This window comes from Aotus nancymaae, unplaced genomic scaffold (assembly GCF_030222135.1).
Source record: "Aotus nancymaae isolate 86718 unplaced genomic scaffold, 86718_ANA_hifiasm-v0.15.2.pri h1tg000058l, whole genome shotgun sequence".
NCBI lineage: Eukaryota > Metazoa > Chordata > Mammalia > Primates > Aotidae > Aotus > Aotus nancymaae.
In genome coordinates this window covers 54,711,041-54,736,641 of record NW_026988472.1, presented here as the reverse complement: position 1 = coordinate 54,736,641, position 25,601 = coordinate 54,711,041, and the positions used below count along the sequence as shown (strand labels likewise).

Sequence of the window (25,601 nt, the reverse complement as noted above, 5' to 3'; positions counted from 1 at the left end):
GTTCAAGTGATTCTCCTGCCTCAGCCTCCCGAGTAGTTGGGATTATAAGTATGTACCACCATGCCCAGCTAATTTTTGTATTTTTAGTAGAGACAGGGTTCTACCATGTTGGCCAGGCTGGTCTCAAACTCCTGACCTTAAGCGATCCTCCCGCAATGGCTCCCAAAGATTACAGGCATAAGTCATTGCGCCTGACCAGGTTTTCACTCTTAGAGAGTGAAGAATCTCCATCCCAGACCACACGTTCGCCCACCATCCCACAACTTCCGAAGTTCTAAATGAGCATCCGCAACACCAAAGCCTAGATGCCACTCAATTGAGAATGCTTTCACTGCAACCTTTCTGTTATTTTTACTTTTCCCTCTGAAGGAAGACAAGCTCCCGGAACTCACACAGCTGTCCTGAAATGCATAGCATTTAAGGACATGCTTCTGTAGCAGGTGGCGGCTGACTTGTTTTCTCTGCGCTTATTTCTGCGGCTTTTTGGGTAAAGAGGCGACTGGGGGTGTTAATTACACAGAGGAGGAAGCCGGAGCTGAAACAGCACCAGCTAGCTGGGTCAGAGAAACTTTCAAAAAGCAGAGCTCAGGCAGAGTCTACCAGTTACAAGCTATGAACACATCAGACTATGAAACACCAAAATTAGGCAGTGCACCATGGGGCTGCCCTGAAGACCTCTGAAGGTTAGAAGGGATGGGGTTTCCTAATAGTTTTCCGCGGTTACGATTCCATTTCTTCTAGGACCCTCTGGCTTGTGACAGCCAAAGCAGCAGCTCAGAATCTGTATCAAAATACAGTGCTTCAGGAAATTCCAGAAACCTAAAACGAGTGGAAAAAAACTAAAGAAAAACCACAGCAAAACGCAATGGAGCTGAAAACAGGAAGTCAACGGAGAAACATCAAGGAAACCCAAAGCTGTTTCTTTGCAAACTGATGAAACTGATAAACCAGAATCTATTCTCAAAATGAAATACTAAATGATTTAAGGATGAACTAAACAAAAGCCTGAATAAAGTCACATCCAACAACTATTTCTATTCAACTATCCAGGGAATATTTTGAGTCGTTACTGATTTTTTTCTATATATTTCTCTTTTACTTTTATCTTCTGTTTTCTTTTCCTTTTCCTTCTTCTTTTTCTTTTTTTCCTTTCTTTCATGGTCTCACTCCGTCATCCAGGCTAGAGTACAATGGTGCTATCATAGCTCAGTTTAACCTTGACCTCCCAGAGGTATCATAGCTGAGCTATCATAGCTCAGTTTAACCTTGACCTCCCGGACTCAAGTGATCCTCCCACCTCAGCCTCACAAGTTGCTGGGACTACAGGCACACGCCACCATGCCCAGCTAATTGTTGGGGGTTTTTTGTTGTTTTTTTAAACATAGGGTTTCACCATGTTGCCGAGGTTAGTCTTGAACTCCTGGACTCCCAAAGTGCTGGGATTACAGGTGTTAAGCCACCACACCCAGCCCAAAGATCAACGAAATTGACAAGACAGAATCTGTTCTCAGGTTCTGTTCTCAGAAAATACTCAGAAATACTCAGAAAATCTAAATGGTTTAAGGATGAACTAAAGAAAAACTTTAATAAACAAAATAATGTGTAACTATTTCTATTCCAGAGTCCAGGGAATATTATGAGTCATCACAGACTTTTTCCTTATAAATTATTATTTTTCTTTCTTCTTCTCTTTTCTTTCTTCTTTACCTTTTATTTCCTTTTCTTTTTTTCTTTTCTTTCAGAACCTTGCTCTGTCGCTAAGGCTGGAGTGCAGTAGCACCATCATAGCTCACTGCAGCCTCCAACTCCTATGCTCAAATGATCCTCCCACCTCAGCCTCCTGAATAGCTAGGACTGCAGGTATCTGCCACCACACACACAGCTAATTTTTTTTTATTTTTTGTAGAGACAGGGTCTCACTATGTTGTCCAGGCTAGTCTAGAACTGCTAGCCTCAAATGATTTTCCCTCCTCGGCCTCCCAAAGCACTGGGATTACAGGCATGAGCCGCTGTGTGTCGTCTATTTTTCCTCAAGGTGTCACTGTAAACGGAATCAACAGCCCATGAAGAGGAAATTCTAGGCAAGTTGCTTTCTCAACAGCCTTTTGATTTTTGGAATCTCATTCAAGCTGCATTTTGCAATCTTTGAAGAATAATTCCCTATGACGCTGTCTCCAACCGTAAGCTAGCTCTGTCAGTGGCATTTGAACCAGAGCAACTCCGTCTTGAAGAGGGTCTGGGTAAAATGAAGCTGAAGCCTGCTGGGCCGCATTCCCAGGAGGTTAGGCATTCTAAGTCACAGGACGAGACAGGAGGTCAGCGCAAGATGCAGGTCATAAACCTTGCTGATGAAACAGGTTGCAGTAAAGAAGCCCGCCAAAACCAAGATGGTCCTCACTGCTACACTCCCACCAGCCTCATGACAGTTCACAAATGCCAAGGCAACGTCAGGAAGGTACCCTATATGGTTTAAAAAGGGGAGGCATGATTAATTCACCTTTCGTTTACCATATAATCAAGAAATAGCCATAAAAACGGGCAACCAGCAGCCCTCAGGGCTGCTCGGCCTATGGAGTAGCCATGCTTTTATTCCTCTACTTTCTCAGTAAACTTGCTTTCACTTTACTCTATGGGTTTGCCCTGAATTCCTTCTTGCACGAGCTCCAAGAACCCTCTGTTGGCATCTGGATCCAGACCCCTTTCTGGTAACAGCTCTGTTCCCTCCACTCTTGTCCTCTCATTGCCGAGACTCCAACATAAGCATGCATACCGAAATACACGCAGGCAGGCTTGCACAGGGTCCCCCTCTGCCTGCCCGTCCAAAGGGATCCCGGGTGCCCGAAGCATTACAAAGCCCTTCTTTCTTCTGTGCCAAGGTCTCTCTGGCCACACCTGCGTGCAACCCTTTTGTTCTGCAAAATGACTCCCAAGGGAATGATTCATTACCGTGAAAACATCCACCAAATTAGTTGTCAACGATTTTAAAAGAACCCTCCACAGGTTGCCCTCCAAATCTCTTTGATGGAGTGCCTCCCCAATAAAACATCCAGAATAACTACCTCGAAATTCACGTAATGCCCACACACAACGCGCGTGCTGAGTAAATGGCAGCATGGGCCGCAGGGAGCTATGGACTTGCACAATGTACCAGGACTGTGGGAGACAACTTCCTTTTTCTATGTCCTGGTGGAAAATGGATTTTTAAACAGGAAGGAGGGCACGAAGACCAGCAGGGAAGACACTGTGCAGAAGGAAGGTCTATTTTTCTTTCTTTCTTTTTTAAAATTGAGACAGGGTCTCACTCTGTCACAAAGCTAGAGTGCAGTGGCACAATCACAGGTCACTAACGCCTCTACCTCCCGAGCTCAAGCAATCCTCCCATCTCAGCCTCCCGAAAGGCTGGGACCACAGGTATGCGCCCCCATGCCTGGCTCATTTTCTTTTTCCTATTTGTAGAGGTGGGGTCTTCTTATGTTGCCCAGGCTGGTCTCAAACTTCTGGACTCAAGTGATTCTCTCACCCTGGCCTTCCAAAGTGCTGGGATTACAAGTGTGAGCCACCGTGCCCAGCCCTATTTTGCAAACATATTAAAGAATGACCAGGGTCTAACCTTGACAGTTCTGGATTAAGAAGGATGGAAAGGCTCAAGCTAGTCAAACGGACAGTTTTATGTCCTCCTCTCTACCTTATCAGAGAAGGAGGTGGGCATGGCAGTGTGTGCCTGTAGTCCCAGCTACTTGGGAGACTGAGGCAGGAGGATCACTTGAGCTCTGGAGTTTGAAGCTGCGATTGCACCCACTGCACTCCAGCCTGGGCTACAGAGCAAGATTTTGTCTCTAAAAAACAAAAAACAAACAAAATAATGATAATCCCTTTACCCGGCCACCGTATCATCTGAAGTAAGACATGAAAGGCTGGAAGAACTGCCGAGAGGTGTCCCACAGGAAACTCCTCCATAGGGAGACTCGCCAGACTGGCAACAGCCTCCCACGCTGAGAAGCTCTGCGTGGTCTCTCACACCACAGGAAGGCAGAAACCATCAGCACGGGAGGCGGAAGGAATTTCCATCCTGGAGCCTGTGCCTCCTCTGCAAGTCATTTTCATCCTCGCCGAAGGTGTTCAGACGGGGTAGAGTGAGTCTCCTGTGTGCCTACTCTGCCATCACGGGGGAATTACTGGGTGGCTTCCAATGAATCTTTTGTGTGTGTGTGTGTTTGTTTTTTTTTTGAGATGGAGTCTCACTCTGGCGCCCAGGCTGGAGTACAGTTGCACAGTCTTGGCTCACTGCAACCTCCACCTCCCAGGTTCAAGTGATTCCCCTGCCTCCACCTCCCAGGTTCAAGTGATTCTCCTGCCTCAGCCTTCTGAGTAGCTGGTATGACAGGCACCCACTACCACACCCAGCTCATTTTTGTATTTGGGGGTACACACAGGGTTTCGCCATGTTGGCCAGGCTGGTCTTGAACTCCTGACCTCAAGCGATCTGCCTCGGCCTCCCAAAGTGCTGGGACTACAGGCATGAGCCCGGGTGCCCGGCCTCTCATGGCTATTTATCACATTTTCTCCTACTCAGATCAAATGCAAATGCCAACTGGACTTCCACTGAAGACCCTACTGGGGAAGCAAAATGTGCATCATCCCGTCTCACCCAACACAGCACAGAATGGGAGATGCCAGGAAAACATGCCCGCCCGGGAAATGCAGCCTGAAAACGCTCCAGAAAGGAGAAGCTTCTTAAAAGTATAGATTGCATTGGTTTCATTCTTCTTCCACAAGGGAACCTTGAGAAAAAAAAGGGGCCTGCCAAGTTTACCCACACATGCGTGGGTGTTACCAAATTTATCCACACACTCAGGTCTCTGTGCAAACACTCTTCCCTCTAGCACCTGTGTTTCTGTCTTGCTCCTCCGGAAGATACGAGATTTGCTTCTGGGATTCTAAAGTACATAGGTCAGGCTGGGCGTGGTAGCTCACACCTGTAACCCCAGCACTTTGGGAGGCTGAAGCGGGAGAATCGATACCAGCCTGGCCAACATAACGAGACTCTATCGCTACAAAAAATTCAAAACAAATAGCCTGGCGTGGTGACGCACGGCTGCAGTCCCAGCCACTCAAGAGGCTGAGGTAAGAGGATCCCTTGAGTCCGGGAGGTCGATGCTGTAGTGAGACCACGTCACTGCACTCCAGCCTGGGTGTCAGAGTGAGGCCCTGTCCAAAAAAAAAAAAAGGAGTGAGATAATGCAGTATCTGTCTCTCTGTGCCTGGCTTATTTCTTGAGCATAATGACCTCCAGTTGCATTGACACTGTTGCAGACGACAGGACCTTATGCTTTTTACAGGCTGAATAGCGCTCCATCGTGTGCAGACCACATTTTCTCCACTCCGTCATCCACTGATGGGCACGAGGGTTGTTTCCCTATTTGGCTGTTGTGCGAGTCGAGTCGTGCCAGAGGGAACCTGGGAGTGCAGGTCTCTCTTCATTGTATGTGGTTTGAAGACACTGTATTTGCGGTCCTTCGTTCCGGTAGCCATGCGAGACTCAGACAATGTGAAGGAGCCTCAGAGAGATCCCGGAAGCCAACCAAGAAAGGGGATCTTCTAAGAAGCCAGGTCTAACTGGGGCGACACTCCAGTACTGCATTAGGAGGACTTCCAGTGTGTCCCTGGAGGCATTACCATTTTCACGAGGGCTATGAGCTGACCGTGTTCCCCAAATATCACACACTGGTGCACTAGCCCCAGACTGCAGCGTGTGACTGTGTTTGGAAATGGGCTCCTTGAGGAGTTATCAAGGTAAGATGAGGTCTTAGGGTGGACTCTGACGCAATAGGATTGGTATCCTAATAAGAAGAGGAGGCTGGGCGTGGTGGCTCACACCTGTAATCGCAGCACTTTGGGAGGCTGAGGCAGGAGGATCGCTTGAGGCCAGGAACTTGAGACCAGCCTAGGCAACAGAGGGAGACTCCATCTCTAGGAAAAATATATAGAGAAAAGCTGGGCATGGTGGTGCACGCCTGTGCTCCCAGCTACTCAGGAGGCTAAAGTGGGAGGGTTCCTTGGGCCCAGGAAGCTAAGGGTGCAGCGAGCTATGATTGCACCACTGCACTCCGGCCTGGCCCAGGGCGAGAGCCTGTCTCAAAAGCAATAAAAATTTAAAAAGAGGAGATGAGGACACAGACAGGCACAGAGGACGACCCTGTGAGGCACAGGGAGAAGACGGCGTCTCCAAGCCCAGGAGCGAGGCCTCAGGAGGAGCCGGCCCCGCCCACACCTGGATCTCAGACCTCCAGCCTCCGGGACAGTGGGGGAAATTCAGTTCTATTGAATTAGCCAGTCAGTCTGCGGTATTGTTATGACAGTCAGAGCAAACTAATACAATTATACCCTGCATTCGTTCTCGAAGGGACTCCTACGGCTTCAACCTCCAAAACAGACCAAGAGTCCCACCACTCATGATCTCAACATGGTGAAACCCTGTCTCTGCTAAAAATACAAAAATTAGCCAGGCATGGTGTTGCACGCCTGTAATCCCAGCTACTCGGGAGTCTGAGGCCAGAGAATCACTTGAACCTGGGAGGCAGAGGTTGCAGTGAGCCAAGGTCGCGCCACAGCACTCCAGCCTGGGTGACACAGTGAGACTGTCTCAAAAAATATAAAGAAAAGTCTGCCAAGCTCTGCGAGATCTGGCCACCAGGGCGTCAACCTCCAACTCTTTACTCGAAGAGTCCTGGGATTACAGGCTCTAGCCACCAAGCCTGGGTTCCTCTATTTTCTTTCCCATCAAGGTGAAATTCACTGTAACATAAAATGAATCATTTTAAAATCAACCATCTAGTGGCATTTAGCACATTCACAGTGCTGTGCCACTGTCATCTCAATCTAGTTCCAAAATACGTTCATCCACCCAAAGGAGACCCGATATGCATTCAGCAGTCCTCCCTGCTTCTCCCGGAGACCCGGCAGCCAGCGGGCAGCTTTCTCCGTCTCTCGGGATCTGCGTGTTCTGTGTTCCTCTTCATGTTAGAATTTTTTCTTCTTCCTCACTTTCCATCACCAAGGAGATGAGCGACAGGTGGGAAGCAAGGTAAGGAGCCCAGGGCCAGTAGCATCTTGTTCAAGAGGAGGGAGAAACAGAGGTCCCTGGAAAACAAGACTTCAAAAGAGGCCAGAGATAAGAGGAAAAATGCTGAGAAAGTAAGAAAATACGGCATGGAAAAGTGGAAGAGAACAAAACAGAGAAGCCGAGCTGTTTGGTCTGCAGAAAGAGGGCCTGACAGAGCAGTGCATCGCAGGTGCCTGTCCGTGGAGCCTGCTGCGTGGGGTGAACAGAGCCCCATCGAAATCCATCTGTGCTGCCATCACAAAACACAGCAGACTGGGGGCTTAGAGCAACAGACATTCCCTGTTGTCAGTCCTGGAGTCTGGAAGTCCAAGATGAAGGTATGGGAGACTCAGAGTCTGGTGCAGACCAGCTTCCTAATTCATAGACGGTGCCATCTCGCTGTGTCCTCATATGGCAGAAGCAGCAAGGGAGCTCTCTGGCCCCCCTTTTTTAAGGGCACTGATCCCATTCATGAGGCTCCACCTTCACGACCTCTTCACCTCCTAAGACCCCAGCCTCCTAACACCATCACCGTGGGGATTAACGTTTTGACATAAGAATCTTGGGGTGAGGGACACAAATATGATGATGGTGGCTCGAGACCTGGTTGTGGGACTGGACCCACCACAGTAGAGGACCACGGGGAGGCCACCTGTAGAAACAGGCAGAGGGAACCTGCCACACAGACAGAAACATTGGTTCCACCTCCTCACCCGGCGCTTACCAGGAAGTTCCTAAGCACAGACTTTTCTAACAGGGAAACAGGTCATAATTCTAAGTAAAGCACTTTCAGCTTTTTGGAAGGAATGCCTTTGGGCTTTCCCTATATTTCCCCAAATGTGTTTTTTTGTTTTTTTTTAACAACCACAATGCCATCAACATTACTACCTTTTTAAAAGATTATCTCATTCTCTTTCTTTTTTCTTTTCAACTGTACATATGCGATTTCCTGCCGGGGAGAAAAGGATGCTGAGGATAGGAAGGTTCACTTTTTGCAGCCCTACAGTGTGCCAGCACTGAGCCATCATCTCCCTTGATATTTTCTTTTTTCTTTTATTAAGACAGAGTCTCACTCTGTTGCCCAGGCTGGAGGGCAGTGGCGCAATCTCGGCTCACTACAACCTCCACCTCCCTGGTTCAAGCAATTCTCCTGCCTCAGCCTCCCAAGTAGCTGAGACTACAGGTGCGTGCCACTACACCCGGCTAATTTTTGTATTTCTAGTAGAGATGGGGTTTCACCATGTTGGCTAGGCTGGTCTCGAACTCCTGACCTCATGATCCGCCCACCTCGGCCTCCCAAAGCGCTAGGATGACAGGCGTGAGCCACTGTGCCCGGTCAATATTTTCTTTTCTTTATTTTTGACATAGGGTCTTGTTCTGTGGCCCAGGCTGGAGCACAGTAGAGCCATCATAGCTCACTGTAGTCTCCACCTCCTGGGCTCAAGTGATCCTCCTGCCTCAGCCTCCCTAGTAGCTGGGACTACAGGTGCATGCCACCACACCCTGCTAATTTAAACAAATGTTTTTTTAGAGATGGGGTCTTGCTATATTGTCCAGATGGATCTTGAGGTCCTGGGTTCAAGCGATCCTCCCACCTCAGCCTGGGTGACAGAGACCTTGTCTCAAAAAATAAAAATTCAAGGGAGGCCAGGTGTGGAGGCTCACGCCTATAATCCCAGCACTTTGGGACACTGACGTGGGAGGATCACTTGAGCCCGGGAGGTCGAGGCTGTAGTGAGCTGTGATTGCACCACTGCACCCCAGACTGGGTGACAGAGTGAGACCCTGTCTCCAAAAAAAAAAGAACAAAGAAAATAACACTAATGTTGGCATGGCGGGGCTTCTGCCCACAGAGAAACTAACGTACATACTGTACTCAGCTAGTACTTGGCATCACTGAGTGTCATAAAGAACAACTGCTGATAATGCCATCATCCATTCATTTGTTCAAACACAGAGTGACCAGCTTGTCCCTGTCTCTGCCTGGGACTTTCCTGGCTAGCACTGAAGGTTCCTCACCTCAGGAAACCCCAGGCACATGAGGAGGGCTGCTCTCTGCATTCACGCAGTGGATGGTCTCGGGCACACACTAAGTGCCAGGTCTGTGCTGTGGATGTGGGAGATGAAAGTGACCCCAACACACAGAGGTCCCCATACTCTTGGCATTCATGTTCAAGCACGGGAGGCAGGCGGAATGCTTGAGCCCAAGAGTTCAAGACCAGCCTGAGTAACACAGCGAGATCCCATCTCTTTTATTTAAAAAATAAAATAAGTCCTGTACATGTATCCCAGAACTTATAATTTAATTAAATTTTTAAAAATAAAATGAGATAAGCGATAAAGAGGAGAAACCGACAGGACTTCTATACTTGGAAATGTTCTCTGACGCGTGATATTTGATCTCATCTCTTGACATTCGTGCGATGCACTGAAGTGGAAACTTGTCATTCACTCATGCATGAGCCAGTTTCACACAGGGCGCCCACGCCAGATAAATAAGATTAAAGGGCTGAGCTCCACTTTCTGTGTATTGTTAGGCCACCAACAGCAGTCCTAATTGCTCTGTCAACACTGCCCACAAGGCTGCTGATTTACGTACGCAGTAAAATCTCAGCAGTTCAGATGCCACTCGTTCCAGCAGCATGCTGGTGTGATGGGGTGGATGCCGTGGACTCAATGTCTGTGCCTCTCCAAAATTCCTGTGTTAAAATCCTCACCTATAAGGTGATGGTGTCAGGGGCTGAGGCCCTAGGGAGGTGATGAGGTCGTGAGCGTGGAGCCTCATGGATGGGATCAGTGCCCTCATAAAGGGACCCCAGAGAGCTCCCTCGCCCCTTCCACCATGTGAGGACACAGTGAGAAGCGCCATCTGTGAATCAGGAAGCAGGTCCCCACCAGACACCGACTCTTCCACGCCTTCTTCTTGGACCTCCAGCCTCCGAGAACTGTGAGCAATAAATGTCTGTGGTTTGTAAGCCACCCAGTCGGTGGGGTTTTGCTACAACAACCTGAATGGACTGACTTGGGGCATTAATAAGAGCCCAGCGACGAGAAGAGAAAGGAAATTCTGGCCAAATCACGAGAACCAAGGACAGCAGAAACCTACCAGTATAAGCACTTTAGATCTGAGAACCATGTATCATTAATTATTAAGATCTCCTGGCTCTTAAGAAAGTAAAATATTTTCAGATTGTATAGGTGTGAAAGTTTTTTTAAAAAAAAGCGTCTAGACAGGCACAGTGGTTCACACCTGTAATCCCAGCACTTTAGAAGGCCAAGACGGGCGAATCGCCTGAGGTCGGGAGTTTGAGACCAGCCTGACCAACATGGAGAAACTCCGTCTCCACTAAAAATACAAAATTAGCCGGGCGTGGTGGCACACGCCTGTAATCCCAGCTACTCAGGAGGCTGAGGCAGGAGAAATGCTTAAACCCGGGAGGCAGAGGTTGCGGTGAGCCGAGATCTCGCCATTGTACTTCAGCCTGCGCAACAAGAGCGAAACTCTATCTCAGGAAAAAAAAAAAAAAAAAAACATATCGAGCAAGATGGCGTGGTCTGTGGTGGGGGAATTCATTCTGCACCATGGTTTACAGAGTGCTTGCTGCCCAAATCCACACACTGGGTGAAACTGCACAGAACTCTACACATACACACACTCGCAAACAGCAGCCAGTGCGATGGCTCATGCCTGTATACAATCCCAGCACTTTGGGAGGCTGAGGCAGGAGGATCGCTTGGGGTACCAGGAGTGTAAGACCTGGTCAACATAACAAGACTCTGCCACTAAGAAATATACACAAATTAGCCAGGCATGGTGATGCATGCCTATAGTCCCAGCAACTTGGGAGGCTGAGGTGGGAAGATCGCCTGAGCCCAGGAGTTCCAGCAGGAGTTCAAGGCTGGAGTGGACCAAGATCGTGCCACTGCACTCCAGACTGGGCAACAGAGTGAGACCCTGTCTCAAAAAAAAAAAAAAAAGCTGAATGAGGTGTGTGTTCTCTTTAATAGGGACATACCAATGCCAATGACATGGTTCTGACATTGTCCCACAGATATGAAGAAGTCACCATGGGGAAGCTGGCTGAAGTGCATGAGACTCCAGGTCCTGTTCTGAAATCTGCTGTGAGTCTGTATTTCAAAATACATATACTTTTAATAGGGATCTGGGAACTTTGGAATCTTACTCACAGAAACCGTGTAGGACAGGCTGTTAGTATTTCTCTTTTTTTTAGATGAGTCAGTGCAGAAGTAGGTTGAGAAAAGGAAAATGAAATGTGGATCCAAGGACTGGCCACCGTCACCTGAATTACCTCCCTCCTGGCAGGCTAACACCAGGGTGCCCAGGAGAAGCGAGCACTGGCTCGTAGATGCCAAATGATTCAATAAGGACATTTTTGGAACAAAACCTAAGTATTTTTTATCTGATATATAGAGAAAGTAATTCTCAAGTGGTCATCGTAAGTAGGAAGACTGACAAAATAAGGCTGGTTGACGGCTGCACAGAGAGTCATCCTCTTCTCTCTACGTAGTGTAAGTTTCTCATTTCCGAAATATAATTTTTTTAATTTTATTTTTTAGAGAGAGGATTTCACTCTATCGCCCAGGCTGGAGGACAGTGGTGTGATTATGGTTGGCTGCAGCCTTGACCTCCAGGGCTCAAGTGAGCCTCTTGCCTCAGATTCCCAGGTAACGAAGATTACAGGAGGTACACACCACCAAGACCAGCTAACTATTATTACTATTCTTTTTTAAGAGATGCAGGTCTTGCTATGTTGCCCAGGCTGGTCTGGAACTCCTGGCCTCAAGCCATCCTCCCACCGCGATCTCCCGAATAGCTGGGACTACAGGCACGCGCCACTGTACCTGGCCCTCAATTTTCTTTTTTTAAAGCACAATTGTTCTCTCTCATAGGAACAAGCATGGCTTGGTTATGTGAACAAGAAATTTGAATAACCAGATTAGAAACCATTTTTTCCTCTAAGGAGTAGTATGGCTGTTCTGATGCAAAGTTCCTAAAACTATTAAATCAGCCTTTAGACCAGACATACTCCAGAATCCCTTCATGCACAAAAAAGAAAAAAAAAATCCCATTACCAGATTTTTCACAACTGCAAACTGCACTTTCTTCCTAGCTACCCGAACTTCAGAAAAACTGGTCAATCCTTTTGTTTTCCCTCCAACACCCAAGGCTGGAGTGCAGTGGTGCGATCTCGGCTCGCTGCAACCTCCACCTCCTGGCCCTGCTTCAGCCTCCCAAGTGGCTGGGATTACAGGCGCCCACCACCACGTCTGGCTAATTTTTGTATTTTTTCAGTGGAGACAGGGTTTGGCCATGTTTGTCAGGCTGGTCTGGAACTCCTGAGCGAAAGTGATCCACCTGCCTTGGCCTCCCAAACTGCTAGGACTACAGGCATGAGCCACCATGCCCAGCTTGTGACTGGCTTAGAAAATAGGATTGCTCAACTGGCAGTCTGCATAGAGATCCCCTCTGCCCAGTCCTCAAAAAGTTCAGTACTCCTGGGAGGTACTTGTTTGGGGCCTGAGAGAATTAGGAATGAGGAGAAAGAGCACTTAAAAGCAAACTTATGTTCCTGCAGTGACAGCTCAGGATGAAGAGAAGTCACGTCCACCCAGACTGGTTCCAACTCCAGACTGAGACTGCAGCTCTTGCCCCTCACTCTTCCCCATCATGCCTTATAAAACGCTCCAAAGCTGCTGTAGATTGTGGCTCAGAGACACAATCGCAAAGGCTCTAAAAGGCTTAGGATTTTTTTTAATTTATTCTAATTTTTTTAGGTGAATCACTCTCAGATTGTTCTTTAACCAACAATAAAGGGGCTCGGATAAAAGGCTGTAGATAATGTCACCAAAGCTGTGAAGTTGTCATGAGAGTGTTCCAGACATGCACGCACACACACACACACACACACACCTGGGTCCCGGTCCCCTGTGGTACAATGAGTGTGGAATATCTAGCTCTCCTGTCACACCCTTGGAGCCCACAGGAAGTTATCCTTGAGAAAGGAGCATCATCCTTATTAAGAGAGCACTGACTGGACTGAAAAAAAAAAAAAAAAAGCTGACTTCCTCGCTTAGCCAGCTTGGTCCCCAGAGGCAGTGACACTCTATTTTTAAGGATGAGGTTACCTGCTGGGCACCCCAAGCTGACTTGACGTCAAACTGAGTGGTCCCCTGTGGCACTAGAACCCCTCACCTCTGCCGCCTTGCTGCCCACATCCTGCTCTCTAACCCGGCCTCCAGCCTGGGGAGCTGGGGCGCTCCACCTTTCCCAAGGGACCCAAGTGGGCACCCCCAAAGAATGACGAACGCTGGTGCTGAGTGCCAAGGAACAGCTGGACCTCATCAATTTTCCATAGTTGAGTTGTATTTCCACCTACTGTGGCAGCTGCACTAGTCAGGGTTCCTGCCCCGCCCTTCTTTCCCCGCAAAGCACACCCTGCTCTCAGATTAGCCCAGGGCAGCTTTCAGGAGGACCAAGAGAAGGGGCAAGGCAGAGAGAGAGGAGGGAGGGAGACAGAAACAGAGACAGAGAAACCAGGACAGGAAGGGGACAGGGAGAGAGACACTGAGAGACAGAGGAGGAGAAATGTAGAGAGACACGAACAGAGAGACAGAAAGAGGGAGAGAGAGACAGAGAAACAGAGAAAGAGAGAGAGAAAAAGAGACGGAGAGGGAGGGAGAGGTGAAAGAGAGAGGGCGCCCTCCCACTCTGTCCTTCCAAACTCGGGCTTTCCTTGTGGGCCCTACCTTCCTCAAGGCCTAGGTGGCAAAGAGGTCACTGAAGGAAGCGAAGTCTCCTCTTCCTCAGTGGTTCTGAAGGCACCTGAGCTATGCCCGCTGGTCTTCCTAAGCCAGAAGCTATGACCTCGAGTCCTTAGGCTTCCCAGCCCAGCTTCCTCCTTTCCAAATGGGAGGACAAACAGGAGTCGGGGGCCTGAGACCTCCTGCCCCAGCAACACACCCCCCAAGAAGGCACAGGCGGACCGGTGCCAACTGTTTAAATCCAGCGCCCACGTTCGGTTGGGACATTCTGACCCACTCAGGGCTGCCCCATAAACCAGCGCGTGTCCGGATCCAAGCGCACAGAGAACTCGAAACCTCCATGTCAAGCTGCCCATTCGGGGTTAAGTTCAAAGGCAGAGGACAAAGGAAACGGAGAAAGCGTCCAAGAATTACCCACTTCAGACGCACGAGACCAAAAGCACAGGTAGTGTCAGGAAATGTTAGGATCCGTCCCCAACGCCACCGTCCAAGTCCCCACAGAGCCACGGGACACCTGTCCCCGGAGCCCAGCTGCTCCTGCAGCCCCTGGAGAAATGTGTACATTCCCCGCCGAGGACCCTGCAGCTGGGCACACGGGGAGGCTGGCCTGGGGGAGGCCCGCTGGGGCCTTCAGACCCCGCCTGTGTCCCTGGGCCCGCTGCCTGGGAGAGCGCACGAGGTCCCCCAGGCGCGGTGACCCGCAGGAAGTTTTGTGACGTCGGGCGGCCCAGGCCCCGGGGTGCTGTGTGTGCTGGGGGTGGAGGGTGGTCTCCGAGAGGAGCCGTCGGCGTTCCAGGGAAGGCACCGGCCGGTCGGGGGAACTGTCTGGGCTTGGGGGTGCGCTCCACTTCTCCGAGCACCCCCCGGGGAGACCCAGGGCGCAGGGGCAGCCCCGAACTGGGACCCCGAGCCGGAGCGGCGGGGCCGGGCCCTCCCCATGAGGCCGGCACCCGGTGCCCTTTGTCCTACGACAGCGTCCCGGTCGCGCCGCGCGCCCCTGCGGGCCAAGTCCCCGCGCACACTCACTCACCCACGGTGGCCAGCGTGTCGAAGTCCTGCAGCCGGTAGGCGGGCGACTCTGGCGACCGCGCCTCGGGGCTGGGGCAGAGTGCGGGCGCCCCGTCGGGGGTCCCCCCCGCCACCTCTCGGGGGTTGCTGTCCGCCGCGGCCGCCTGGGCCAACCCGGGCGCCTCCATGGGGACGCACTCAGGTCCGGGGCGCCGGGCAGGGCCGGAGCGCTCAGGGAGCCGGGATTCCCGCGAGGCAGCCTCGGAGGGCGGCGCGGCGGCGGCGGCATCAACTGAGGCTACCCATGCGCGCCCTTGCCTCCCAGTGCGCGGCCCGGCGCGGCTGACGGAGTGGCAGGGACAATGGCTGGGCGGTGCTCACGGCACAAACATCAGCAGCCCCGGGTGGGAGCAGCCGCCGGCCTCGGGGGGCGGGCACGGAGCGCCGGGCGGCGGCGGGGAAGGCGGGGGCCGCGGCCCGGGCTGTGGGGGCGAGGCGGGGGCCCTGCGCATTCCCGAAGTCGCGTCCGCCGCCGCCTTCTCCTCAGCTGCCGCGTGGGCGCTGATGGGGCGGGCGGAAGCCGCCTGGGCGTGACCGAGCCTCTCCCCGCCCCCACCCGGCCGCGGGGCTGGGGGCGTCGCCTTCGCGCGCGCTCCGCCTCCGCCGCGACCCCGCCCAGGAGCCGGAGACCCGGACTTGCGGGTGGCTCTGGCCACCGAGGGTAGGCGCTGCGCTGGCTCCTTCGCTCCCGGGGCGCCCCTGGGGTGGCACCCAGGCCGACCTCTCCCTGGAGACGCGCAGGCGGGCAACCCGGGTCGCTGCGCCCAAGCCCTTAAGATGGGGAGGCGAGAGGGCTGGGGGACCGGGAGGGCCCGGGAACAGGGAGTGCGTGGCTCAGCAAAAGTGAAGTTCAGAAATAAAAACTGAAATTGACGTTTGGTGAGGAGAGGAGCTCTGATTCGCCTGGCTCCTCATGAGGCGCGCTGCGCGCGGATCTCCAAGAGGGGATGCGGGGTCTGGGGGACGAGGTCAGCGTCCTGGTTTTGCTGTAGGACTCTAGTGATTCCAGATTTCTACTTGGAAGGGGCGGGGAAGGGTGGGTGTGACCCGGTGCGTTTCTTTGCAGCTTCCTGTGGATCTAGAATTCTTTCCAAATAAACATTTCTTTAAAGAACTAGGGAAAGGCAGATTTGAGAGATCGCCCGACCAAATGTAGCACGTGAAACTTGATTGGCCACTGGTTTAAACACCCGGGCGACAACTCGTTAAAGAATTGTGCAGACGCATTTCAATTTTAGAGACGCAAAGATTTTTTTTTTCTGGCTTAAGTGTGGCTCAGGCAATACTTGGACATACTTATATTTAAAAACCCTATGCGTGTGGATTTGAAATGAAAATATAACTAGACATTTGGGCACCCCTTTCCCTAGGGAAATACAGACAGTGCTTCAGCGTGCGGGCCTGGCACGGCCTGGACGCTGCGCTCCTGACCCGCGACCAGGGCGGCCCGGGCTGCTGCCGGTTCGCAGAACACACTTTGAGCAGCAAGGGGTCGAACTGCAAACCCCCTTATTTTGAGAAATCTCAGCGATTCTACGACTGGAGGGGATCTCCAGTCCCTCAGTCCTCTGGTCACGGGGGCTTTCCAAGAGGCAAAGAGGCCTCTAAGTCAGAATGGACACGTTTTTAAGGGGACCTGGCCGAGCCATTTTGCGCGGCTAACAGGGAGGGGGCTTCAGGAAGTCTGAACGTGGCTCAGGGTTTGGATTTCTGGCCCCTGGCTGCCAGCCTTGCCTCAGCCCGCACCTGCATTTTGTGGGTGGCATTTCTCCGCCGGGGTGACACCCGCTCTCCATGCTCTGCAAAATCCTGAGCTGGAATGCAAAGTACGTGCGACACCAGCAGGCCCCCGCCATCCCCTGAGCCTGGTTAGGACACGACACAGCCCTGCCAAGCCCTGCCTGGCCCAGGGGTTCAGGGCCAGCCAGGAACTTGCACTCAGGACAAGTTCGTGTTTCCCCGCGGAACGCGCGCCCTCTCCACGAGGGCCTCACCTTGGAAACGCAAGGCTGCAGGCTCATAAAGTCCTTTTAATCAAGGCCCGGGTTTCACGCCCAATTAAGCACATGTCTTTGCCTGCAAATTGCACCCAGGAAAAAGTGTGGCACAGAATTGCAGCGTTAAACTCTGCTGGGGCTGCTGGTTGGTCTGATTCCACCGATCCCACCCTGACCTTGACCACATAGCTACCTCTTCTTACAAATGTGCCCTGCACGTTGCACACCTTGCTTCACAAAGCAGCTTTCATCTGGAAGGATCATAAAAATCCTTGAGAAACCACGGCCTATTACTTGAGAGACAAAAATGGAATATCCCTGTGAGTTAGGCATGGAAGGGTCATTACTGCCTTAATGAGGCAGCATTATTTTTCGGTGGAGTCAGGAAATGCTGACCTCTACCATTCTGGAGGAATGAGTCCCCAACCCAGTGAGCTATAAATTCAATACAATGATAGGTGCAGGTGTTGTTAAATATGAGAGGAATCAAAATTGTAACATCTGGCCGAGCGCAGTGGCTCACACCTGTGATCTCAGCACGTTCGGAGGCCCAGGGGTTTGAGATCAGTCTGGGCAACATTGGAAGCCCCCCCGATCTCTACCAAAAAAATTTTTTTAACTAGTCAGTTGTGGTGGTGCTCACCTATAATCCCAGCACATTCAGAGACGAAGGCATGAGGATGCCCTGAGCCCAGGAGGTCAAGGCTGCCGTGAGCTATGACTGCGCCACTGCCCTCCAGCCTGGGCAACACAATGAGACCATCTGTGAAGGGAGCTGGCACTCTTTAAGCATGTATACTGTATGTGTGTGTTTGTGTATGTATGTGTGTATATATAATGTATATATAATATCAGTTACATATAACATATACTGAGTTAAATATATAGGTTATATATTTGTGTATATGTATGTGTATGTATTTTGCATAAATTATGTATAATATATATATATTTCTATATATGTTGAGATAAAACCTTTTTTGTTCTATTTTTGTTTTTTACGTTTTCATTTTTATATATTAAGAAGGTACAAGTGTAGATTTTGTTTCTCAGTAATTTTGCTTAAGATAATGGCCTCCACTTCCATCCATGTTGCTGCAAAAGATATATTTCATTCTCTTTTACGGCTGCATAGTATTCCATGGGGTGTGTGTGTGTGTGTGTGTGTGTGTGTGTGTGTGTGTCTATAAAACATATTCTTGGCCGGGCGCGGTGGCTCACGCCTGTAATCCCAGCACTTTGGGAGGCTGAGGCGGGTGGATCACGAGGTCAAGAGATCGAGACCATCCTGGTCAACATAGTAGAAACCCTGTCTCTACTAAAAATACAAAAAATTAGCTGGGCGTGGTGGCGCGTGCTTGTAATCCCAGCTACTCAGGAGGCTGAGGCAGGAGAATTGCCTGAACCCAGGAGGTTGCGGTGAGCCGAGATCGCGCCATTGCACTCCAGCCTGGGTAACAAGAGCGAAACTCCGTCTCAAAAAAAAAAAAAAAAAAAACATATTCTTGTCCAGGTGTGGTGTTTCACGCCTGTGATCCCAGCACTTTGGGAGGCCAAGGAGGGTGGTTCACCTGAGGTTAGGAGTTCAAGACCAGCCTGGCCGACATGGTGAAACCCCGTCTCTACTAAAAATACAAAAATTAGCTGGGCATGGTGGCGGGTGCCTGTAATCCCAGCTACTAGGGAGGCTGAGGCAGGAGAATTGCTTGAACCCAGGAGGCGGAAGTTGCAGTGAGCTGAGATCATGCCACTGCACTCCAGCCTGGGCAACAAGAGCAAGACTCTGTCTCAAGAAAAAAACAAAACAAACAAAAAAACCATTTTCTTTATCTAGTCATCCATTGATGGACACTCAGGTTAGTTCTATATCTTTGCTATTGTGAATAGCACTGCGATTGACATAAGGTGGTGAGGCATAGTGGCTCATGCCTGTAATACCAGAACGTTGGGAGGCCAAGGCAGGCGAATCACCTGAGGTCAGGAGTTCAAGACCAGCCTGACCAACATGGTGAAACCCCATATCTACTAAAAATACAAAATTAGCTGGGCGTGGCGGCACACGCCTGTACTCCCAGCTACTTGGGAGGCTGAGGCCGGAGAATCGCTTGAACCCGGGAAGCAGACATTGCAATGAGCTGAGATCACACCATTGTCCTCCAGCCTGGGCAACAGAGCGAGACTGCATCTCAAAAAATAAATAAATAAATACAAGTGCAGCTGTCTTTCTCTGATGATTTCTTTCCCTTTGGGTAGATAACCAGTAGTGGCATTACTGGATTGAATGATAGTTCTATTCTTAGTTCTTTGAGAAATATATATACTGAGATAAAAAATAAGAAAGTAGGCAGTTACTATCACAAACTTTACAATTTATGTATATGTATTAAAAACATGTAAATATATATTCTAGTATATTTTATAGAATATATATTCTAGTGTGTATATATATATGAAGTGTTTAGCCACCTTCACAGACATATATACACACATACATATATATGTATTCTGAGTTAAACATACATATTACATGTGTATATGTGTGTATATGTGTGTGTGTGTATATGTATATATTTATGTTGCAACTTATCAACCTAAACATATGCTTCGGCTTCCTTTTTGATCTGCCGTCTGTGGTGGAGCTGCCACCAAAATGCAGATTTTCGTGGAAACCCTAACAAAGAAGACCATCACCCTGAAGGTTGAACCCTTGGATATAACAGAAAATGTAAAGGCCAAGATCCAAGATAAGGAAGGAATTCCTCCTGATCAGCAAAGACTGATCTTTGCTGGCAAGCAGCTGGAAGATGGATGTACTTTGTCTGACTGCAACATTCAGAAGGAGTCCACTCTTCATCTTGTGTTGAGACTTCATGGTGGTGCTAAGAAAAGGAAGAAGTCTTACACCACTCCCAAGGAGAATAAGCACAAGAGAAAGAAGGTGAAGCTGGTTGTCCTGAAATATTATAAGGTGGATCAGAATGGCAAAATTAGTGCTGTTCTGATGACTGTGGGGCTGGAGTGTTTATGGCAAGCCACTTTGACAGACATTATTGTGGCAAATGTTGTCTGACTTACTGCTTCAACAAACCAGAAAACAACTAACTGTGTATGAGTTAATAAAAGACATGAACTAAACAACAACAATAAAAACATATGCTTCAGAAATACAGAGTGCCTCAATACTTTGTTATTTGACCAAGCTGGAAGAGGTCTTCCTAGGGCATCTGGAAAGCGGTCCTCCAAGCAATATAGTGATCAATTCCTGTCTAGATTGAGCCAGGGACGGAAACTCTATCATTGCCTGAGGATATACCCACCTATGATTTGGTCTTAGAAGGCAGGCAGGGAATTCTGATAGATGTTTAGTTACAGTAATACGGTTTCAAATTTCAGTACTCAGACCTTATCATAATTACGGTAATGCCCTTGGTTGAGTGCCAACTGTGTTCCAGGAATAGAATCGGTCTTTTCTCATGCTCAACATAGTTCGTTCTCATTTTCTCAGATGAGCCATTTATTGGAGCTTGAGTATTTTCATGCATCATTGAGTCATCCCCAGTGCCTAGCATGTTCCTTACAAGGACTGATTCACTGTTGTTAGCTTTGCAATCTTTCCTTCTTGTTTTGTTCCTTGTCACAGGATGGTACCATCATGGGTTTGTTTTGGCTTCACATGTTTGGGCTTCACTATAGCCTAGGAGTTGGCTACATTCCAGTACAATCCCCTGTACTTCTGCCTGTGCTGATGGGGCCAAGCCCAGTGTGACTAATCAAGGATGATGAAATTGATTTTATAATTGTATGTATAACCACAGTTATCAGAGACCTGCTGTGGTCTTAGCCCAGCTGAAACACCATCATTCCCAGTTTTAGAAGCCACCTTCTCTCCCATTTTTCAGGGCCTGATTCTCTAAAGATATAATGTCCAATGGGGCTGGGCGTGGTCGCTCACGCCTGTAATCCCAGCACTTTGGGAGGCCGAGGCGGGCGAATCACTTGAGATCAGGAGTTCGAGACCAGCCTGACCAATATGGTGAAAACCCATCTGCACTAAAAATACAAAATTAGCCGGGCGTGGTAGTGCATGCCTGTAGTCCCAGCTACTTGGGAGCCTGAGGCAGGAGAATCGCTTGAACCCAGGAGGTGGACATTGCAGTGAGCCGAGATAGCGCCATTGCACTCCAGCCTAGACAACAAGAGCAAAACTCTGTCTCAAAAATAATAATGTCCAATGGGACACCTTTTAAAAACAGCTCAAACTTTACTTGTTGAAGGAGGGCCCTGATCCTACCCATATGTGTTTTCAAGCTGGACAACATCTTTAGGCTGAGGCTCATTTAGAAATGTCCTCTTGGATTGCTTGAGGCCACGAGTTTGAGACCAGCCTGACAGACATGGCGAGACTGCGTCTCTACAAAAAATTTAAGCATTAGCCAAGCCTGGTGGGACACACCTATAGTCCCAGCTACTTGGGAGACTGAGATGGGAGGATCACTTGGGCCCGGGAGGTCGAGGCTGCATGAGCTGTGATTGTGCTACTGCATTCCATTCTGGGCAACAGAGTGAGACCCTGTCAAAAAAAAAAAAAAAAAAGATTATGTCCTTTGCAGGGACATGGATGAAGCTGGAGGCCATTATCGTTAGCAAAGTGACACAGGAACAGAAAACCACATGCTGCATGTTCTCATTTATAAATGGAAGCTAAATGATGAGAACACGCGGACACGTAGAGGGGAGCAACAGACACTGGGGCATTTTGGAGTGTGGAGGGTGGGAGGAGGGAGCGGATCGGGAAAGATAACTAAGGGCCCTGGGCTTCATACCCGGATGTGAAATTACCCGTACAAAAAGCCCCCATGACACAAGTGTACTTATGTGACGAACCTGAACATGTACCTCTGAACTTAAAAGCTAAAAGAAAACAAGACAAAACAAAAAACAACTTTTGAAAAAAATGAAAAATTATAGAACTGTCCTTTCTTCTGAGTAATATGAAATTTTCCATGTGTGTATTATACTGTTTCCAAGTTAGAGGGTCTTGAATTCTAAATGGTTGTATAGGGATTAATTCATCCATAGTGAAACCCTGGGTGGCCAAATACAGTTGGACACAACATCATTTAGTTAAAATTCATAACATAAAACAAAACCCTAAGCCACTCTTTCTACAAACTGAAGTTTCAAAAATCTGCAAACATAGAATGCAATCTAAGCGATTTTATTCATGTATCAAGCTCTGACTTCTAAAAATAATGTTTCTAAACATAAAACCTGTTTATTTGGAGACTTTTCTTGAATGATTCCAAAGAAAATCCGATAGAAAGCATTGAGGATGCAATCGTTGTCTTCGCTGGTAACCATTCATTAGGAAATGCCTAGATGAGCCTGTAATTAAAGTGGCCTGAGTTTACTCTGCATCCAAGAGATACATGAGTGTTTTTACTTCTGGGGTGCTGGTGACGTTTATGGAAAATGTACACTATGGTATTGAAGGAATGCAGGTGAATAATTTGTCCAAAGTGGTAAACAAAAGCACCAGAAAGAAAAATCCTTCTTGAAAAGGGAAGCTAATGGCATGTGTTTGTGTTGTCGTTGAACTGGATTGCCAGAGTTGAATGTCACAGGTAACATTTTACTCAAAGAATACCAGTAACGATGTGTAGGGAAGTAACTCAGTAAGCAAGATGACTTGAGAGCGAATGACTCGTGGGGTGGCCGCAGTGGCTCACGCCTGTAATCCCAGCATTTTGGGAGGCCAAGGCAGGAGGATCTCTTGAGCCTAGGAGTTTAAGACCAGCCTGGGCAACACATACCAAGACCTCATCTCTACAAAAGAAAACTGTCATTAGCTGGATGTGGTGGCACTTGCCTGTAATCCCAGAGACTTGGGAAACTGAGATGGGAGGATCAGTTGAGGCTGGGAGTTTGAGGGCAGCCTGGGCAACATAGTGAGACCCCTTCTCCATTTCAAAAGGAAAAGACAGTAAGTTAACCGTGGGCACCCATCATTGTATTCTGTGCTATGTTAATGAGGTTTCCTTTAAATAGTTACATCCCCCGTGATCTCAATGTGGGAAAGCAAAGAAGTGTGTGAAAACTCTTAACCGAGTCTCCTACATTCTACAGTATACAACACTGGCCTTGTTATTTGGAATTCACTTAGCTCAGACCCTTTTTTTATTTAGTTATTATTTTGAAGATATGGAGTCTTGTTCTGTTACCCAGGCTAAAGGGCAGTGGTGTGATCATGGCTCACTGCAGCCTCAAACTCCTAGGCTCAAGTGACTCTCCCACCTCAACCTCCCGAGTAGGTTCGGATTACAGGTGCACGCCACCATGCCTGGGTAATTTTTTATAGAGTTGGGGTCTCGCTGTGTTTCCCAGGCTGGTCTCAAACTTGAGAACTCAAGCGATTCTCCCACCTCAGCCTCTCAAAGCGCTGAGATTATAGGCTTGAGCCACCAGCCCGGCCTGAATTAGATCCTTTTACTTCTCTTTCTGCTGATGGGCTTTGCGCTAGTCCCTGAGGCTTGCAATTAACACAAAGGGCAACATAGTAACATGAGAACAATTGTAGCACATCAAGTCACCTTATGTCTCTAAAAGTAACAAAGAAGTTTCAACCACTCTCTATTTTGGAAAAAGAGCTGATTTAGATTCTCACCTTGCACCATACTTAAAAATAGCACAAAGACATCACAAGAAAAGAAACTGAAATAAAGACCAGAAGCGTTAAGCTGAAATTGAGGAGCGTAAATTAACTTTGAAACGATGAGACTAAAGGAAAAACTGATGCCAGTTGCCCAGTCCCTGTGGGCTCCAAAGAACTTTCTAAGCTTCATAGAGATGGAAGTCGGGGGGTGAAGATGAATAGATCTGACTACCTAAAAATGTCAAGACAGTTGTTGAAACATAAAACAAAATGAAAGCACATTTACAATAAGCTTACAAAGTGCATGAGATGAAAGTCCAGACTGGGCCAGGCGTAACGGCTCACTTGGAATCTCAACGTTTTATGAGGCCAGAGTGGGAGGATCGCCTGAGCCTTGGAGTTTGAGACCGGCCTTGGTGACATAGCGAGATCCATCTTTACAAAAAATAAAAATGAAAAGAATTAGCTGGGTGTGGTGGTGTGTGCCTGTAGTCTCAGCTACTTGGGAGGTTGAGGTAGGAGGATCACTTGGGCCCAGGAGGTCAAGGCTGCAGTGAGACCTGATTGCACCACTTGCACTCCAGTATGGGAGACAGAGCAAGAACCCGTGAAAGAAAAAGAAGGAAGGAAGGGAGGGAGGGAAACTGTCAAAGAAATGCAACTAAGAACAAATGTGGCAGTTGTTTGTTTGAATCTACCAAATACTAGGAAGATGAAGTGTTCCATACTGATGACAGGATTCGTATACACTTCTGGTTGTAATGTTAATTAGGACAAAGCTTAGGGCATTAGAAGTAATTATTATTTGTTAGTTCACTCATTCTATATCTAGGAATTTATTTTTCATAACTGAACTCCAGAATACAGCAAAAGTTTCATGGCTATAATTACCTTTTTATTTATTTACTTATTTATTTATTTATTTTGAGACAGGGTCTCACTCTATTGCCCAGGCTGGAGTGCAGCGCCGCAGTCATAGCTCACTGCAGCCTTAACTCCTAGGCTCAAGCAATCCTTCCACCTCAGACTCCTGAGTAACTGGGACTACAAGCATGCACCACCACACCTGGCTTTTTTTTTTTTTTTAGACGGAATCTCGCACTGTCACCTGGGCTGGAGTGCAGTGGTGCGATCTCGGTTCACTGCAATCTCCACCTCCCAGGTTCAAGCGATTCTCCTGCCTCAGCCTCCCGAGTAGCTGGAATTACAGGCACCTGTCAGCACACCCAGCTAATTTTTTGTATTTTTAGTAGAGATGGGGTTTCACTATGTTGGCCAGGTTGGTCTCAAACTCCTGACCTCACGATTCCCCCACCTCGGCCTCACAAAGTGCTGGGATTACAGGCGTGAGCCACCACGCCTGGCCCTACACCTGGCTAATTTTTAAAAATTTTTTAGTAGAGATGAGATCTTGCCATGTTGCCCAAGCTGGTCTAGAACTCCTGGACTCAGGTGATCCTCACAAAGTGTCCAAATGACAGGTACGAGCCACCGTGCCCAGCCTAGTTACCCATTATTCAACCTCGTTCGTTCGTTCGTTTGTTCGTTCGTTAGTTTGTTTTTTAAGGCCAGTCAGATTTAGCAGTGGGGCAAGGCAATGCCTTCAGCACCTTAAACTAGGAGAAGGCATGCATTTCTGCTGGTTTGTTTATGTGAGGAAATCCTCAAACTCTTCATAGACAGTGAACAGAGTGAGAAAACTATGGTTACATCTTAAGATATATAGGCAGCAATCCAAATTTTATAATACACTCCAATCTTACAGATATAAAAAGATAATGTAAAATGATGAGAAAATATAAAAATAGTGGCAGATGGAGTTCCTAGAATCTTCATTTTAAACGTGATTCTCCTTCTCCTACAAGCATGAATAATTTTCTTGTAATGATGAACCAGATTTCAGAACACACGATAGATGATTTCATAAAAGATACCAATTGAGAGATTTGGAAACCCGTGTGTATAAAGCAATGGATGGGTTAGAGTTATCTTAGGACTT

The 25,601-nt window shown here is 48.5% G+C and overlaps 1 protein-coding gene and 1 pseudogene across 1 annotated transcript in view; one reads left to right on the top strand and one right to left on the bottom strand.

Annotated features, from left to right (window-relative positions):
- The window catches only part of PRKX (protein kinase cAMP-dependent X-linked catalytic subunit), a 101,511-nt gene extending 86,430 nt beyond the window's left edge, over positions 1-15,081 (bottom strand). Inside the window, exon 1 of the mRNA XM_012458800.2 lies at positions 14,916-15,081. Within this exon, the coding sequence (XP_012314223.1) occupies positions 14,916-15,081 (166 nt within the window). The remainder of the gene's footprint in view (positions 1-14,915) is intronic.
- A 4,454-nt stretch (positions 15,082-19,535) lies between these two features.
- Positions 19,536-20,052, top strand: LOC105721614 (ubiquitin-ribosomal protein eS31 fusion protein-like; annotated as a pseudogene).
- The last annotated feature ends 5,549 nt before the right edge of the window (positions 20,053-25,601 follow it).